Source organism: Hippopotamus amphibius, chromosome 15, assembly GCF_030028045.1.
Source record: "Hippopotamus amphibius kiboko isolate mHipAmp2 chromosome 15, mHipAmp2.hap2, whole genome shotgun sequence".
Classification (NCBI taxonomy): Eukaryota; Metazoa; Chordata; class Mammalia; order Artiodactyla; family Hippopotamidae; genus Hippopotamus; species Hippopotamus amphibius.
The window spans coordinates 40615008-40631307 of NC_080200.1; the positions used below are offsets into that span (position 1 = coordinate 40615008).

The following is a 16300-nucleotide window of genomic DNA, read 5'->3' on the forward strand; positions in this document are numbered from 1 at the left end:
GGCATCCTGTCTGCTGAAAATGGTTCAGAAGAAAATAAAAATGCATATACAGATACATATGCATGTATATTTTGAAAAAGAATGATATAGCAACTGTCGACCACTAAGAAATCTGGGTGAAAGATAATGGGAGCTTTTTGTACTATTCTTAAAACTTTTCCGTAAGTTTAAAAGTATTTCAAAATACAAAGTATAGTAATAAGAAAAAAAAATTAGAGGCATTTGTCATAGCTAGCATAGATATGGTTATGGACATAAAAAAAAAAGAGTAGAAAGAAAATGAAAATGTTGTACATGGTATGATTAGAGATCATTCACCTATCAATTTTCTTAAGTAACTTTTAGCATTACTACCACCTCACCCATAGTTTAAAAAAAAAAAAAGTATTGTTAAACCAAATAGAAAACAGCATCATATATTTGTTAACAGTAGTTCACAAAAAGAAAGTAAACTAAGGAGTATATAAATCATTTGAAAGTTCCCATTATACATAATTCACCATAAGGTACAAATTTTCTCTATGGAGCTTTTGAAAAAGCCCACTTTTAGGAATAAGATTTTATTCCGAATTTACAAAAATGAAATACAACACCAACATAATACTTTAAAAAAGTACTTAACTATTACTTATTCCCATTCAAATTCTTTATCTCAATACCTGTTTTAAAATTCGTTCTATAGACCCTTGATCCATTTTGCTTGTAACAGCATCTTTCCTCAGTCGAGCAGCAACAGTTCCAAGGTAATCAAGAGATGCCACTCTCAAAGCCATCTCTGTTGACTTGTTACTGAATTGATGAACCTACACATGAAAAATAATTTTGTTTTAATGTAACCAATTTATAATATTTTAAATAGCAACTTATCATATAAATTCCAAGTCTGTTAGATTATTTAAAATTTGAACATCTTTCCCCCCTGTGATATTGTTCCACAAAGTAACTGCCTTTTAAAAATATTTTATTTTATTTTATTGGCTGCGCCTGCAGCTTGCAGGATTCTCAGTTCCCTGACCAGTAACTGAACCTGGGCCACAGCAGTGAAAGCCTGGAAACCTAACCACTAGGCGACCAGGGAACTCCCAGTAACTGCCTCTTGAGTTTCTAGAATTTTAACATTTTCATTTAAAAACAATAAAAAATTAAACCTTCCTAAGAACACTGTCACTTTTTTTTATTTTTTGATTAAATTTTTTTTATTAGTTATCTGTTTTATACACATTAGCATATATATGTCAACCCACAGTCACTTTCTTTAAATGCAGACTCTATAAAATGGGATTATCACTAAGAATTTCTTAGGCTGGAATTCTGATGCCTATGAAAAATTATCTTGGTTTCAGAATGGTACTAATATATTTTCCAGCTGACAGAAAGTAAGGTCCCAAAAACTTTGTAACAACTGCACAGGTCCAAATGTAATTTAAAAATAAAAAGAGAAATCACAATAGTATTTCTTTGTATTTCTCTAATACAATATTACATGAGGACTAAAACGTGTCATGTTTTTAGAAATACTCTTAAAGGGAACAGAGTTCACATAATCAGTTCATGCTTTGAAATGAATTTACAATAACTAATGACTCAGTGTTGAGATGCTTTTTAACTAACAATATAATACCTCCAAACAACAACAAAAAAACAAACAAAAAAATTTTTTAAAACACTATTATCTTACATAGTGAAATGAAACCACCAAAAGTCACAACATTTCAAAGTCTTCTACAAGGTACTGACAGTATTGTGTAGTTATGCACATGCAAAAGTAGAGATGCAATGGTCATATTTCCTTACACATTTTTAAAGAATTCATCATCTGTGAATCAGAGTACATCCTCATTATGTGGTCTTCTAGTAATCTAATAATCTTTAAATGCTATACTCTTACCAACAGTCTCCCTAACAAACTAAGGAGTAGTTCAGCAGCTGGCCATTCAGGCTTATTGACTGTTGAAAGAAGGTCTTGAACAAAATTTTCAAATAGTGGTCTGTAATCTTCTTCACCTTGCTTACTACCACATCTGTTCAAAGACAAATAATGAAAAGGCTGTGAATTTAGGTGGCATGTTCACCAATATGACTGAAATTTTGTTAGCTAAGCCTTCTCTTATATCTAAACATGGTATGAGAGAGTACATTAAATATGGTTTAAAACAAATCTGTTTTTCAAACTTCATTTTTTCCCCTACAACAGGGAATTCATTTATCGACATTAACATTACTTTCTGGCAAGTGTAACACATTTTAAATAATGACCACTGTTTTTCTATGAGATTACTATAAATTCTTATGAAAACTAAGTAAAGCTCTCTCCCCAAACTTTCCTATTCAATTAGAATGTCCCAAAATTCACTGAAGAAAAATTACAGAATTTCAATCTTCTTCCTTTACTGGCGTTCAACAAACAAGCAAGTTCGGAAAATTTTAGATTTTTAATATTCCAATTGCCTCATTTTAAAAATAAGGAAATCAGGGGTCAGGGAGATAGAGTCAAGGTTCAGACTATGGCAGAAAGTTGGATTAATCTTTTACATAAAATAACTGAACTATTCTCTATATGGGGAAAAAACCTTCAGATTATGTTTATTTTACTCACTTTTTAAGGAAGATGGAAAGGAAGTTTTGGGCTGTTCGCATGGCTGTTTCATAAGAATTGGTAATGACAACATCTTGGTCAACCTAGATGGAGAAAAATGAATTTATACAGATAGAAATAATCAACAAACAAGTTATTTCAATTGCTATTGCCATATTATTACTGAATATAGGGGCAATACATTTAAATACTAAAAATCTTAACTATTATACATAAAAAGAAGCTACAATTAGCATACTAAATATATTTCAATACTTTATAAAACTAAATAAAAATATTAATAGTTTATTTTTATTTATTAAAATATGTTAAGAGTGACAAATGTGTTTAACAAATGAAATATCAATAGCTGTTTATCATGATCTAGGTCAGAACAATTTTGATTGAAAATATCAATACAAAAAGAATTTCGGAAAAAAATGCAAGCTCAAAGTTTATGAAATGTTGGAATATAATACTAAAGAAAATTCAACTCCTTTATTAGAAATTTAAAGATGAGGATATAAATAGTTAATTCAAAGTTGTGGAAACCCAAAAAGTGAATAAATATATGAAAAAGTTCACTAGTAACCAGAAAAATGCAAAATTATTTCATGCTAACCAGACTAGGCAAAATCAAAAAATAAAAACGTAAACTAGGGACTTCCCTGGTGGTGCATTGGTTAAGAACCCACCTGCCACTTCAGGGGACACAGGCTCAAGCCCTGGTCTGGGAAGATCCCACATGTGGTGGAGGAACTAAGCCCATGTGCCACAGCTAATGAGGCCACACACCACAACCAGTGAAGCCTGCGTGCCTAGAGCCCGTGCTCCGCAACAAGAGAAGCCACCACAATGAGAAGCCGAAGCACTGCAATGAGGAGTAGCCCCCACTCACTGCAACTAGAGAAAGCTTGCACACAGCAACAAAGACCCAATGCAGCCAAAAATAAACAAAAGAAATGTAAACTAGAACACCACTTTAGTGAGCACACTGACAAGTTCCAGTAAAGTTAAAAGTGCATGTACGCTATGATTTAATACTCTACTTCTAAGTATATCTAGAGAAACTTTTGCTTCAAGCTGTCATATGTCGTATATGATGTGTTTAACCCAAGTCAAAAAGAATCTAGCATTAATTACATGTATTAAAAACAATGGTGAGTGAAAAAATTAGCTATAAATGTCACTATATCATTTATGTAAATTAAAAAATTCTGTATCAAATCTATGCAAATAAACACATGGAAGAAGATAAACATTAACCAATGGTAACAAAAGAAAAACTGAAAACAATGAGATTAGAAGGAGAAAACAACAGGGACCTCAACTTTTCTGATATTCATTTTGCACTTTATTAACCAGTTACTGTATTATTTATTACTATACACCCCGCCCCCTGACTATAACAGAATAAGGAAATAAAATTATTCCTCAGAACTTCCCTGGTGGCACAGTGGATAAGACTCTGTGCTCCCAATGCAGGGGGCCTGGGGTTCTATCCCTGGTCAGGGAACTAGATCCCACACGCATGCCGCAACTAAGAGTTTGATTGCCGCAACTAAGGAACTGGTGAGCCACAACTAAGGAGCCCATTTGCCACAACTAAGAGCTGGTGCAACCAAATAAATTAATTAAAAAAATAAAATTATTCCTTTTTCTTTTGAACTTTTTTGAGATAAAACTATAAAACTTGGAAAAATTCTGTGTTGATGGGTAAAAGCTACAAAACCAAAAGACAATCTTAGCTACAAGTTACTCAATAGTGAGGGCACAAACTCATTTTGTGAATGAATTTAACATTAATTATGTTACAATTATTTGTTGTATGTGATTATAGATACTACATATTATAATACTATTCATTTTCACATTCAATATCTCACTTGAGTCTTACAACCTGTAATAGTAGGCTTGTTAGATATTATCATTCCCATTTTATAGCTAAAGAAACAAACTCAGCTTAAACAATTTGTATGTTTCATGACTGATGGATATAAAGTCAGGACCAGAACTCAAGTCTCCTAAAACACAGTCTAATGCTCTACAAGGATCTGAAAGTCCAGTCATGAAGCCCTAACTAAGAACTTCAGTTTTATAAGAATGACAGAATACAGGTGCTTCTTCCTATAAAAGTACACAGTTATAAAACTTACAAATGATTCCTTACTTTTTTATTTGAGTCCTCTTCTGAATTAGAGTCCTTCTCTGATGATGGTAAGTGTACTACACACTGAATTAGTTGTAAAACCAGTGCTGTAACCATCTGAATATACATAGGCTCTCCATCCATATCACTACTGTTCAACCTTTAATGAAAAAAATACCTAAGTCATACAGAGTATGAAGAGAATTTCATTTTACAAGTCATCTATGATCTGAAAGTTTCAGGATACCTTCTTTACCAATGTTTCTAGGCATTATCTTTAGTGTTTATAATAGTGCCCTTAAGTCTAATTATTTTTGATAAGTTAGAAAAAATACCAACTAAATGCCTATGTGTAGATCAATAAAACAGTCAAAGGAAAAATGCAGTATTTAATATAAAACTGTATACTTTACATGTACTGCAGATTGAAAACTTATAACGAAAATATTAAATATTTTTCAAAATGATTTTTAAAATGAGAAGTCTTCAAGACTTCCCAATGCCCAGGCATTCTAGTATTCATTTTCTTATTAAAATCTGCTACATAGTCGGCTCCTAATCATATGTTAGAGTATGAGCCTCAGTGACACAGAATATAAAAAATCAAATTTTAAATCTTTTTGTTGAAAAGATAGTTAAAAACGTAAGTTTCTTTATATGTTGACAGCTTTTCTTCAGGTTTTAATGGACAACAGATGTTTATCAATACACAATTAGTCCAAAAAATTAAGATAAAAACATTTATTTTATAGAAGACAGCCTTCAAAGCAATCTAAATATAACCCTATATAATAGGTCAACATATTTAATCACCTGGGAATATTACAATGATAGTCATGAAAATTATGATGATTACCTATGCCAACAAAGGCAATAATGTTGACCACAGCAGTGGATAACATTCTTTAGTTACTCTGTGCTTAGTGATTTAAGCGCATTTAATCATTATGTCTGTTTTCTATACTTCTGTTAGAGTAACTTTTCAGCTCTCTTTTAAAAATATTACTTAATGACTTACTATTGCATAAAGGATTAAGTGCAAGTTCCTTAGTAAAGCTTATAAAATCCTTGAACTGCCTCTGACTCTTTGGCGCCATATTTCCCATTGCACTTCTCACAGACCAGTGGTTCTTAACCAGGGATGATTTTGCTCTTTAGAGGACATATGCCGGTGTCTAGTGAAAATTCTGGTGATTGTAATTGGAAAGGGTATGTTTCTTTTGGTATCTATTAGGTAGAGGTCAAGGGTGCTGTGAAGCATCTTACAACATACAGGACAGCACTGCAAACAAAGTATTACCTGGCCCAAAATGTCAATAACGCCAAGACTGAAAATCCTTGCCACAGATCCTTACACTTGAGAATCACTGAGCTTTTAAGTCTCTCAAATGTGCACTGTTATTTCACACATCTGAGGTACTCTTCATGCTGTTCTGAGACTGAACTGCCTCTCTTTTATTTGATCATTAAAATAAAAATCAGACAAAAATGACAAAGAATAATTATATGATGGCTACAGTATAATGGAGTTCTTCCTTATACTTGGCCTTTGCTATAGTTAGTTACCTGAAGTTCCTTAAGCTCCTCTTGCTGGTAGGTAATCTTGCAAGTGAAGTAAAAATTTCTTCCAAAATTAATTGCCTATGTTTTTCATATCTTGAGAATACCTATTTAGTAATTATAAGATTCCAAATTAAGTTTGTTATAATTATTTGAAAACAAACAAAAATGATACTATACCATGTGATAAAAAATATTATCTGCCATTTAGAATGAAAATATTTTCAACATCTTCGATGGCAATGACTTAATTTGCTCAACTCCTCTATCATTAATTATAACATTCTTATAGAAGTCATAGTATACTAGTTTCATTTACAGGAATGTGATATCTTGGGTATGGAAGGTAAGATAAGATTTAAATGATTTTAAATAATTCTGGTTTTACAGTAAATATTAAGGAATTATTAGCTGAAATGTTTTCAAATATTTAGAAGTGTTTAAAATCTAAGGCATACTAAAATAGTCCTCATGGAAAACTCAAATCTGCATTAATTTTCGCAAATTTGGATTGAACCATACCAATGTTATTTTTCTGGAGGATAATTAAAAGTGCAAACTGATTATACTTACTGCTGTGACTAACTTAATGGCACACAATTGTAGTTCACTGACATTTTCCACAAAAAATGGTGTTATTCCCATTGATGAAACCTGCACAGATAGAGAGATTAATTAGTACACATCTGTAATAAATCCCAGTAACATTCTACCTTACTAAATCCCAAAACATTCATAAATTTACTGGGAAACACTGAGAGAGCATTTTCTTTTCCCTCATCAACCAGCATCTAGTTTTTCCTTTGTTCCCTTTCACCCTCAAGCGAATTAGCACACACCTTCCTTCAAAGCTGCCATTCCTCTAATCTCTAACTTTTGGATTGATAATGTCACAGGAATGTAAAAAACAAAAAAAATAGTTCACTATTCTGGAAGAAATATCCTGACATATTTTAAAGGAAATGATCATTTATCTTTCAAACAATTTACAGTTTAGAATTTATACTACATTCACTTGTCTTCTGCCCCAAATGTTTTTTTTTAAAACTTTCCTAGACTCTTATTTCTTCCACATAGATATAGTATACTCTGAATGGAAAAAATTAACATAGTGTTGGTGTTGAGTGAACAAGGTTATACTTAACTTACTTAGGTCCTTTCTTCCTAAATTGTTTGGCCTAGAAATATGGAAAATCCTGAGAAAAAAAAACTTACCTGAAGAATTGTTGTGTCTGTAAGAAGCTGTATTTCTAGCAGTTCTGATAAGCTGCTAACAATGTCACAAACTTTATTATAAAGCATTACTATTACTCTCTGCTTATGGGTAGAACACTTAGCCCGTTTTGCCTTTGAACTTAATAAGCCTCCTAAAATGAAAAAAAATTCAAAACAAGGAACATATCAATTTTTAATAATGCTTATTAGATAGTAATAAAACTGCTTTCTGAATTAAGAGAATACAGTTTTCTCCCCCTCCCTATATAAAAATACAATGCGGCAAATAAAGCTGTTTATTCATTAAAAGAGAAAATTATTCTCTAGGGAATAGTCAGAAAGTCAACATTCTTATAACAGATAATTCATGGTACATTTCAATGGCTATTAAATTCCTGTATCTTAATGATTATTTCTATTTTTTCCATTAATTGGAGCAGAATAGTAAGATCATATTTCCCTTGAAATCAACTTGAAATAAACAAACAGGTAATTAACTGTAGATTATTCGTGATACAACTCTGCCCTCCTCTCTTCAAACATATACATGTTAACACACATGACTCATTAATAAAGATTATAAATAAGAGAAAAAATATACATCTTCAGTCAATCCATTTTGTAGATAATATATTTTGGGTAAAATTAGGGGGAAGTGATAAATGGAACCAGAAGACAATATTACCTGGGATTTTCCCAGATCAGTAGAAATTACTTCTTCTTATATGTAAATAGTTGCTAAAGAAATTATAATTGAACAAGTACTGGATTAAAAAAAAGTTCTATATTCTAGTCAAATAAAAGCCAGTGTTTATTACAACTTATATAATCTAATAATTTTGGTGCCATTTTCAGTCATTGAATTCTGACCCATCCAACATGGTAAAGTTACATAACAGGAAATTTTTATATTATACTAAAAAACTATCAGTATAAAACGGCAAACTAACCTCCATGAGGATCTAATCGGTAAACAGGATCATACTGAGGATAAAGTGTATTCTGCAAATGAAATTTAGTGTACTGTATAACTCTTTCAATTACATCCTCAATATATACAGCTTTTGGCATGTTAGGGGATGTCATAATGTTGATAGTTGTAAGACAGGCATCTGCTGATTTTGTCACTCTCTCCATAATAAGATCTCTCCATAACCTTTCTTCTTCTTCAGTATCATTATTCTATAAAACAGTACATTGTTAATAAAATGGAAATAAACACATTTATAAGTTAAAATTTTTTAAAAAATTTTAACATATTTGATTTTCACTGGTGGAAACCTTGGTGAGAGTTCTGACGTGTGTATATTTAAAGAACTGTATTTAAAGGATATCAGGAATGAAGTACAAATACTTACATTAAGTATGATTTTTGTTTCAATGTTTTCAAACACAGGGTACCCTTACCTCCTAATTTCACCACTAAATGACATTCCAATAACAATGTTACAGTTATGTTTATCTTCTGTGTACTTTATTCAAATCTAAGATTTTAGCTAAAGTTCATGATCATATATAAATCGTTTGTGTCTGTGGTATAAACATTACAATAATACAAAAGCTTTATATGTTCTGCTTGCTCTTGTGAGAGCAAAACAAAAATTAACAAGTGTTACTGACTCAATCATTCCTAATACCTGTTTTTCAACAATACTGTATTTTTGCAACTGAGATTAAAAAGTGTTGATTATGCAGACTACTGAAAACATCCTTTATTTTCTAAAATATATAATTCAACAGCCGAAATACTATATTTTAATTTACACATCAGCGAACTGCATCACAAATGGAAAAAAGTGCTTTTAATCTTACTTTTAAAGTGAAAATCCTTCTATCACATCCTTAGTTATGAAATATCAACTTTATGTTCTAGGAATATTTTCATACGCATGCTATTCAAAGCTTGTAACACTGGGAAAAGGAATAAATAAAAAGTATGATATATGTAAAGCCGAGAAGGGCTTTCTAAATCACCAACGCCTAAAAACTCAATCTCTAGCTTTCTTTCATTTCACTACTTACACACCTACTTAAAAAAATAAGACAGTAACTTTTCTTTGATACTGACACTGCTGTTTGGAAGAGTCAGTTAAGGAGGTTAATCACTCATGTCAAACATTAAGGCTTAAGTGCAACACACTAAAAGTGCTAAGGTTTTCAGGAATGAAAATAATTTCATTAAAACTGAGTCAGCCAGTTCTCCAGAACTCTAGATTCTTGATATTTATCACAATTTCTTGCCAAAATGTTTTAAATAAAACTTGTAGACTAGAGATGTAGTATAGTATATTGCCACTATAGGCTCTCTAATCCTTTTGTTTCTGTAATTCAAAAACTAATTTAAAAAAGGCTTTGGGAAAATATGTATGTATTTAATAAACCACAGAAGTACCACTTGAAATTATTTCTCTATGTTTTTATATTCCATGTAGATCACTTACGACTCTTGTGGCTTCTGCAAACATCAAGAACATTTCCCTCACGAGATATAATCCAGTGCATGTGCTAAATATATACAGCATGTATGTACATGAGAATGGAAGCATTATCTATCAAAACTGTTAACAGTGGTTACTACTGAATGAAAATTGGACCTCTTCGTGTTTTTTGAAAATTTTCTGTAATACAGTACTTTTGTAATTGGTCATTTAAAGAAATTTCATTAACTCAAAAAATTCCAAATTCTCATCTCTTACATTAGATTCCTACAAGCATTAGTGTTTGAATTCATTAAAGTCAGAGACACCAAAATCAATTCAAATGCACATATGATTTTTAAAGTCTGCTATAATGCTAGGAAGGTAGATGCCAGTTCATAAACCATTATACCATGTTGCTACTGCTTTTGACAAAACATACTAAAATGTAACAACAGTTGCAGTTAACATTTATTGAGAACTTACAATGTGCCAGACACTGTTAAACAGCTTACATGAATTAATATCTTTTCAACAACCATTTGAGCTAGGTATAAAAATAATACATAAGAATTAACATTTTAGGATACATTAGGAAATCACCATAAGGTTTCCCACTATTTATTTCTCCAGGGAAGGTCAAGAAAAAGAATTACTATCTACTAACATTTTATAAATGAAAAGGCATTTTAAACACTCATCCACTTGTAAAAGGAAGAACATAATGTAAGATTAAAGGATGATTCTTTGAATTGAATGTATTTACACGTTACTATTCTTGTTTATATCAAAGCTGTGAATTGATAATGTATAACATTAGTTTTAAACTGCTAAAAAATCTAATTCTAACTGCAAGGCTAAACATGAACTAGTAAATGTGGTAACAAGCTCAAATTAATTAAATTTGGAATTTTCCCTATAAATCAACTTTTCATATGAAAAATTTTCTATCTTAACAATAAAAAGGGTAAAATTAACAATATGGATCTTAAACTTACATGATTTAACAAAGTGGAGAGCTTTGACCCATCTTGAATATTCTTCTCCAAGATATTTAGGACTTTCACAGTTTTGTCAGTGGAAAGCTAAAGTAGAAGCATAAATTATCAATCACTGGTAAATGTAATAAATTATTCAAGAAATATTCTGTACAATTATTCCCTATGACCTATGGAATATATAGCATTAACACCCTCTTAAAGAAAAGAAAGGGAAAAGAAAACCTTTCCACTTAGATCCTCTACTCAAATCTGAATTACGTAGGGAATTAATTACTTGTTTTTGAAAGACAGAATAGCACACACAGAATGGGCACATATGTATGTAACTAACTCAAACCATATAGCTAGTTAAGACAATTTGTTCTGATGTCTGCCTCCCTGCTCTTCTGAAAGTGACACTGAACATGCATATGAACACACAGGTACAAACACACACTTTCTAAATAGTTCATTTGTTGATTTAATTGCAACATGACTTCCACACCACAATGTTATTTAGCGGTTGTCTTAAAATCAAAGGTAATATTTTGAATAACAGAAGCCTGAAACTGGGAATGATAAAAGTTACAAATGTGATAACATTGCTTTTATTTAGTAGACATTTTTCTTATTTTTTAAAATATCTACTTCATTTCTTACAAATAATGTTTTCTATATTTAAAAAATTAGTAGTTGATCCAGAGGTTCTGCCAGAGAGCAAATGTAACTCATTCCCTTGATTGAACAGGTCTCCTTTTAGACTCCTATCATGCAGCTAGGACATTCAATGGAGTCAGCCAGTAGAGTCAAATGGAAGGATCAACAGAGTAACTGACATTAAGTACATTTTCATTATTCATATGCTGTTGTATAGAAAAAAATTTCCCCCCAATATTGCTTTAGATAATTTCACAACAGGTTAAACCACTGAGACTTTTGGTAGTTTCACCTTCTGAAATAGAAATATTAGCTACATGTAACTACAGAACGTATGAAATAAAACACAAGATTGCCACTGGCACATCAGAAAACTGATGCCATATTCCTATATACAAATGAAATCAATATATCCCTCACTGCACATGGTAATATCAATGTGAATAGTACATTAATGCTTGGTTAATTATATGATGTGTCTGTATGGCTTTAAAAACCAAACTCATGGAACCTTTGTGCACTGTTGGTGGGAATATAAATTGGTGTTGCCACTATGGAAAACCAGTATGGAGGTTCCTCAAAAAATTAAAAATAGAACTATCATATAATCAAACAATTCCACTTCTGGGTACATATCTAAAGAAAACAAAAACACTAACTTCATAAGATATATGCACCCCATGTTCACTGCAGCATTATTTACAACAGCCAAGACATGGAAGCAACCAAAGTGTTCACTGGTAGATGAATGGATAAAGAAAATGTGGGGGGTGTATGTGTGTGTGTATTCAGCCATGAAAAAGAAGGAAATCTTGCCATTTGCAACAACATGGATGGACCCTGATGGCATTATGCTAAAAGAAATAAGTCAGACAGGGAAAGACAAATGCCATGTGATTTCACCTACACATAGAATCTAAAAAAAAAGAACTCATAGATACAAAGAACACATTGGAGGTGGCGAAGGGGAAAGCGGGGGTGCGTGAAGTTAGTGAAGGTGGTCAAAAGGTACAAATTTCCAGTTATAAGTCAAGTCTTGGGAATGTAATGTATAGCATGATGACTGTAGGTAATAATACTGTAGTTTATATTTGCAAGTTGCTAAGAGAACAGAACTTAATGGTCTCATCATAAGAAAAAACTATGTGTGGTGATGATGTTAACTAGATTTATTGTTGTATCATTCTGCAATACACGCAAATATTGAATTGTTACACTGCACATCTGAAAACTAATATAAATGAATAACAAATGATTATATTTTAACTTTGGAGAAAACATTAAAATATTTCCCAGTCTACTTTAAAACTAAATAAATAAGTTTAATTTGTTGAGTGGATAAATTATTCAGTTAAATATAATCTTTTATTAATTTTTATACTACCCTTGGGGAACAAATCATTATCTTTACATTATAGACTAAGAAACTTAAGACTCAGAATAGATAATTCTGTATAAGAGGAGCCTGATTATAAGAGGAGGAGAGAGGATTTATCTTGAAATTGTATTTGCATAACAATCATGCAGTAGTTTAGAGGGGGACTGGTGTCTCATAAAGACTATTGGAAGCTAGCCCTTGATGCTGTCACTATTATTTAAAGTTATTATTAATGAAAAAATATTCTGCTATTCCATTAGTGTTATGAGACTACTTAGCAACAGAGAGCTCATAGGAAAGACAACTCACAAAACTTATTATAAAGCCTACAGCAATGAGGCTCTGTGCTTATTAACAATTAATGTGTTAACAGACATACAGAATATATTTGTGGTTGCCAAGGGGGCGGGGAGGTGGAAAGGGAAGGATTGGGAGTTTGGGATTAGCAGATGCCAACTATTATATATAGGATGGATAAACAACAAGGTATAGCACAGGGAACTATATTCAATGTCCTGTCATAAACTATAATGGAAAAGAATATGAAAAAAATGTAGAATGATGTATAATGGCAGCACATTAACACAATATTGTAAATCAACTATACTTCAATAAAATAAACTAAAAACAAACCCCAACAATTAATGTGTTAAAACTGTGACTTTACTCTTTCACCAATGTAAATGATTAAAGGAAATGTAAAAGAAAAATTTAGTGTATTTTTGCATCTAAATAATCTAAACATGTAAGACAATGAAAAACAGTGAAAAAATCCAGGGCTGTTCCTTTTTCAAGGCAAAAATATGACTTTCTTTAGAATGATCTGCAGACTATTTCTTTGATTCAAACTTTGGTTTTTTTCCTAAAGAAATAATTCTTTTAGACGCTCAGAAGACAAACATGAATTTTCTTTTCAACATGACTTACTTTTGTAAACTGAGCAATTTACCTTTAAAACTTTAATTTTAATTAAGTAAAGTTATAAATTTTACTTTAGTAGATACCTTATCCATTATACCCATTGCTTTAATTTTAGCAGATTCACTGCCAAGTTCATTAAGCTGATGTTTTCCTAAGAGCAGTTCCTGAGGAATTTCATCATCATCACCTGAAAAACCAATCCAAATACACACGGTTTAGGTAAAAGAAATAATTCAAAATACTAAGCTTTACTTCTTAATGAAACTTCTGGATATACAGACAGATATACATAAAATAACGTCTTAGGAGGCTTCTGTAAACCTCAAGCAAATCCTGAATGGAAGAGAACAGAGACTAAAATTAGAGTTCTGACTAAGATGGGAAGAGGAGATAGATATCTTATCTTTACTACTTTATGACCCTTCTCAACCAAACTCTCTGCCCCAGGAGGCTGACCTGTATGGACTACATCAACAGTCTCCCATGCCCTCTGGCTTCTGTTTGGGTTCAGCCAGTGGGGTGCCCTGTCAGAAGATCAAAGAGAAGGAGAGTGAGGTCAGGGTATTTATATCCCTGACTCCTTCCTTGCAAGGTCTCCTCAAGCTGCCTATGTCCTCTGACCAAAATATTATTTCTTTTTTCAAGGCAACCTATCCAACAACTTTTTTTTTCTTTTCCTATTTCCTGTTGACCTCTATTTACTCTTGTTCCTTTGGGTGTAGAGATGGTAACAGTTCCAAGTCTAGGTTTCGACTCTATTCTGCCCCCACCTTTGTAATCAGTCTCTTTGTAAATAACTCCTTCTCAAATTATTCTAACTTGAGAGTGCCATATGACTTCCTGTTAGGATCTTAAATGACGTGGAAGACAGTTTCTCAGCACAGAATTGGAAAGTTTTAGAAATGATGAAACAGATACTCTAAATAATGGAGAAATGCATTAATGATTCTTAGACAAGTAATTGTCACAAAAGCAAATACTTTTAAAATAAAGGGTAATGTAACTTTTAACACATTTTCAAATAGATGTACTAATATTGGAATTATTGTATGCCATCTAGCTTTTGTATAAATCAGGCACTAGTGTTTGTATCTACTGAAAGTGGTATAGAATTGTTGAGAGTAGCTCTAAACACCTTTTTAAAAAAAAATAAACTTAACATCTTTAGATCTACAGATATGACCTTTATATATTATTGTAGATGTAATGCAACAAATGTACACTATGTAACATTTTCCATATTAGATTCTGTACTACTTAAAGCCAGGCGCTGGGGTATTTATCTTTGCATCTCTAGCACTTGACATACTTCTGACAAACAGTAATTATTCAATAAATATTGGCTTTTAGAATAAATTATATAGGTTCCTTATTTTTGCATCTTTGCTTATATTAGTACCTTTCTCATCTAGGGCCCACTCAAGTTTCATCTGCATAAAGGCTTCCCTAATTACTCTAACCTACTGTGGTACCTGCACTCTCAGGACTCTTAAAAGACTATCAATACTTAACTAATTAAATACTTGATTTTTATACCAAAGTTTTCAGTTACTTGATAACACAGAATAGACTTGACTCCCCAGCTAGGTTTCCAGTTTCTTAAGAGCACAGACCATGCCTCTGTAACCAACTAGAGTAACTGGCAGAAAGCTTAACACATAGGTATAAGTAAACATATTTTAAATTGAGTTTATATTTAGAGGTAAATAAATATATTTTTAAATGATTTTACCAAATGCAGTAAAATCCATATCTTCTAAATTATCCAAAATATTCTCTATTGAGGCTGTGAATCTCTTAAAAGTTGAAGAATCCATCATTTCTGCAATAGAGGAAGAAAACCCCAAAACTTATTATCCACATTCCAAGTAGAAAACTGAAGTTGAAGACTGCAGAAAAAAGATGAACTAAAATGTTACCTTCAGGTGTTAGTTTTGGTTCATAAGCTTTCCGCTTCTTCTGTTTTTCTTTTTTCTTCATTTTTCTAGCAACTAAAATGAACAAAAAGAAACACTGAAATGCAACAATACAACTTAAAATATTTCTTTCTGTTTCTACTTTCTTCCTAAACATTCATTAAATACTTTAACAATAATCATTGCCAATCCAAACTTTTGTCTTGACTAAAAATTAGGAGTTGTAAATTAAGCTCATAAAAAGGTATAAAATTCTTCAAAGTTAAAGCCTTAAATTTAAAATCAGCTTATGTAAGAAACCCGTCGACACTGATGAATTACCCTCACTAAGGCTGGGAGGAGGAGAGTAATCTTCCATGTCAGAATCTGATGGGCTTCGGTTTCGATAGCGACCACCACCCGAACTCCTCCTTCCTTCATGAGAGTGGCCACTTCTCCTGTGATCCCCAGAGCTTCTTCTGTCACGCTCTTCATATTCCCAAGCTTTATCATCATCTTTTTTATGTCGTTTCCTAGAGGCTAGAAGCAAATC

At 31.9% G+C, this 16300-nt stretch overlaps 1 protein-coding gene across 5 annotated transcripts in view; it reads right to left on the reverse strand.

Moving 5' to 3' along the window:
- Positions 1 to 16300, reverse strand: part of NIPBL (NIPBL cohesin loading factor) — a 180625-nt gene that overhangs the window by 43982 nt on the left and 120343 nt on the right. For all 5 annotated transcript variants that reach the window (XM_057708175.1, XM_057708179.1, XM_057708176.1 and 2 more), the window contains 13 exons: positions 16090 to 16287; positions 15772 to 15843; positions 15585 to 15674; positions 13936 to 14039; positions 10915 to 11001; positions 8450 to 8681; positions 7500 to 7651; positions 6858 to 6938; positions 6291 to 6391; positions 4746 to 4884; positions 2597 to 2679; positions 1889 to 2021; positions 660 to 803 (listed from right to left, as the gene is read on the reverse strand). In XM_057708175.1, the coding sequence (XP_057564158.1) occupies positions 660 to 803; positions 1889 to 2021; positions 2597 to 2679; positions 4746 to 4884; positions 6291 to 6391; positions 6858 to 6938; positions 7500 to 7651; positions 8450 to 8681; positions 10915 to 11001; positions 13936 to 14039; positions 15585 to 15674; positions 15772 to 15843; positions 16090 to 16287 (1616 nt within the window). The remainder of the gene's footprint in view (positions 1 to 659; positions 804 to 1888; positions 2022 to 2596; positions 2680 to 4745; positions 4885 to 6290; positions 6392 to 6857; positions 6939 to 7499; positions 7652 to 8449; positions 8682 to 10914; positions 11002 to 13935; positions 14040 to 15584; positions 15675 to 15771; positions 15844 to 16089; positions 16288 to 16300) is intronic.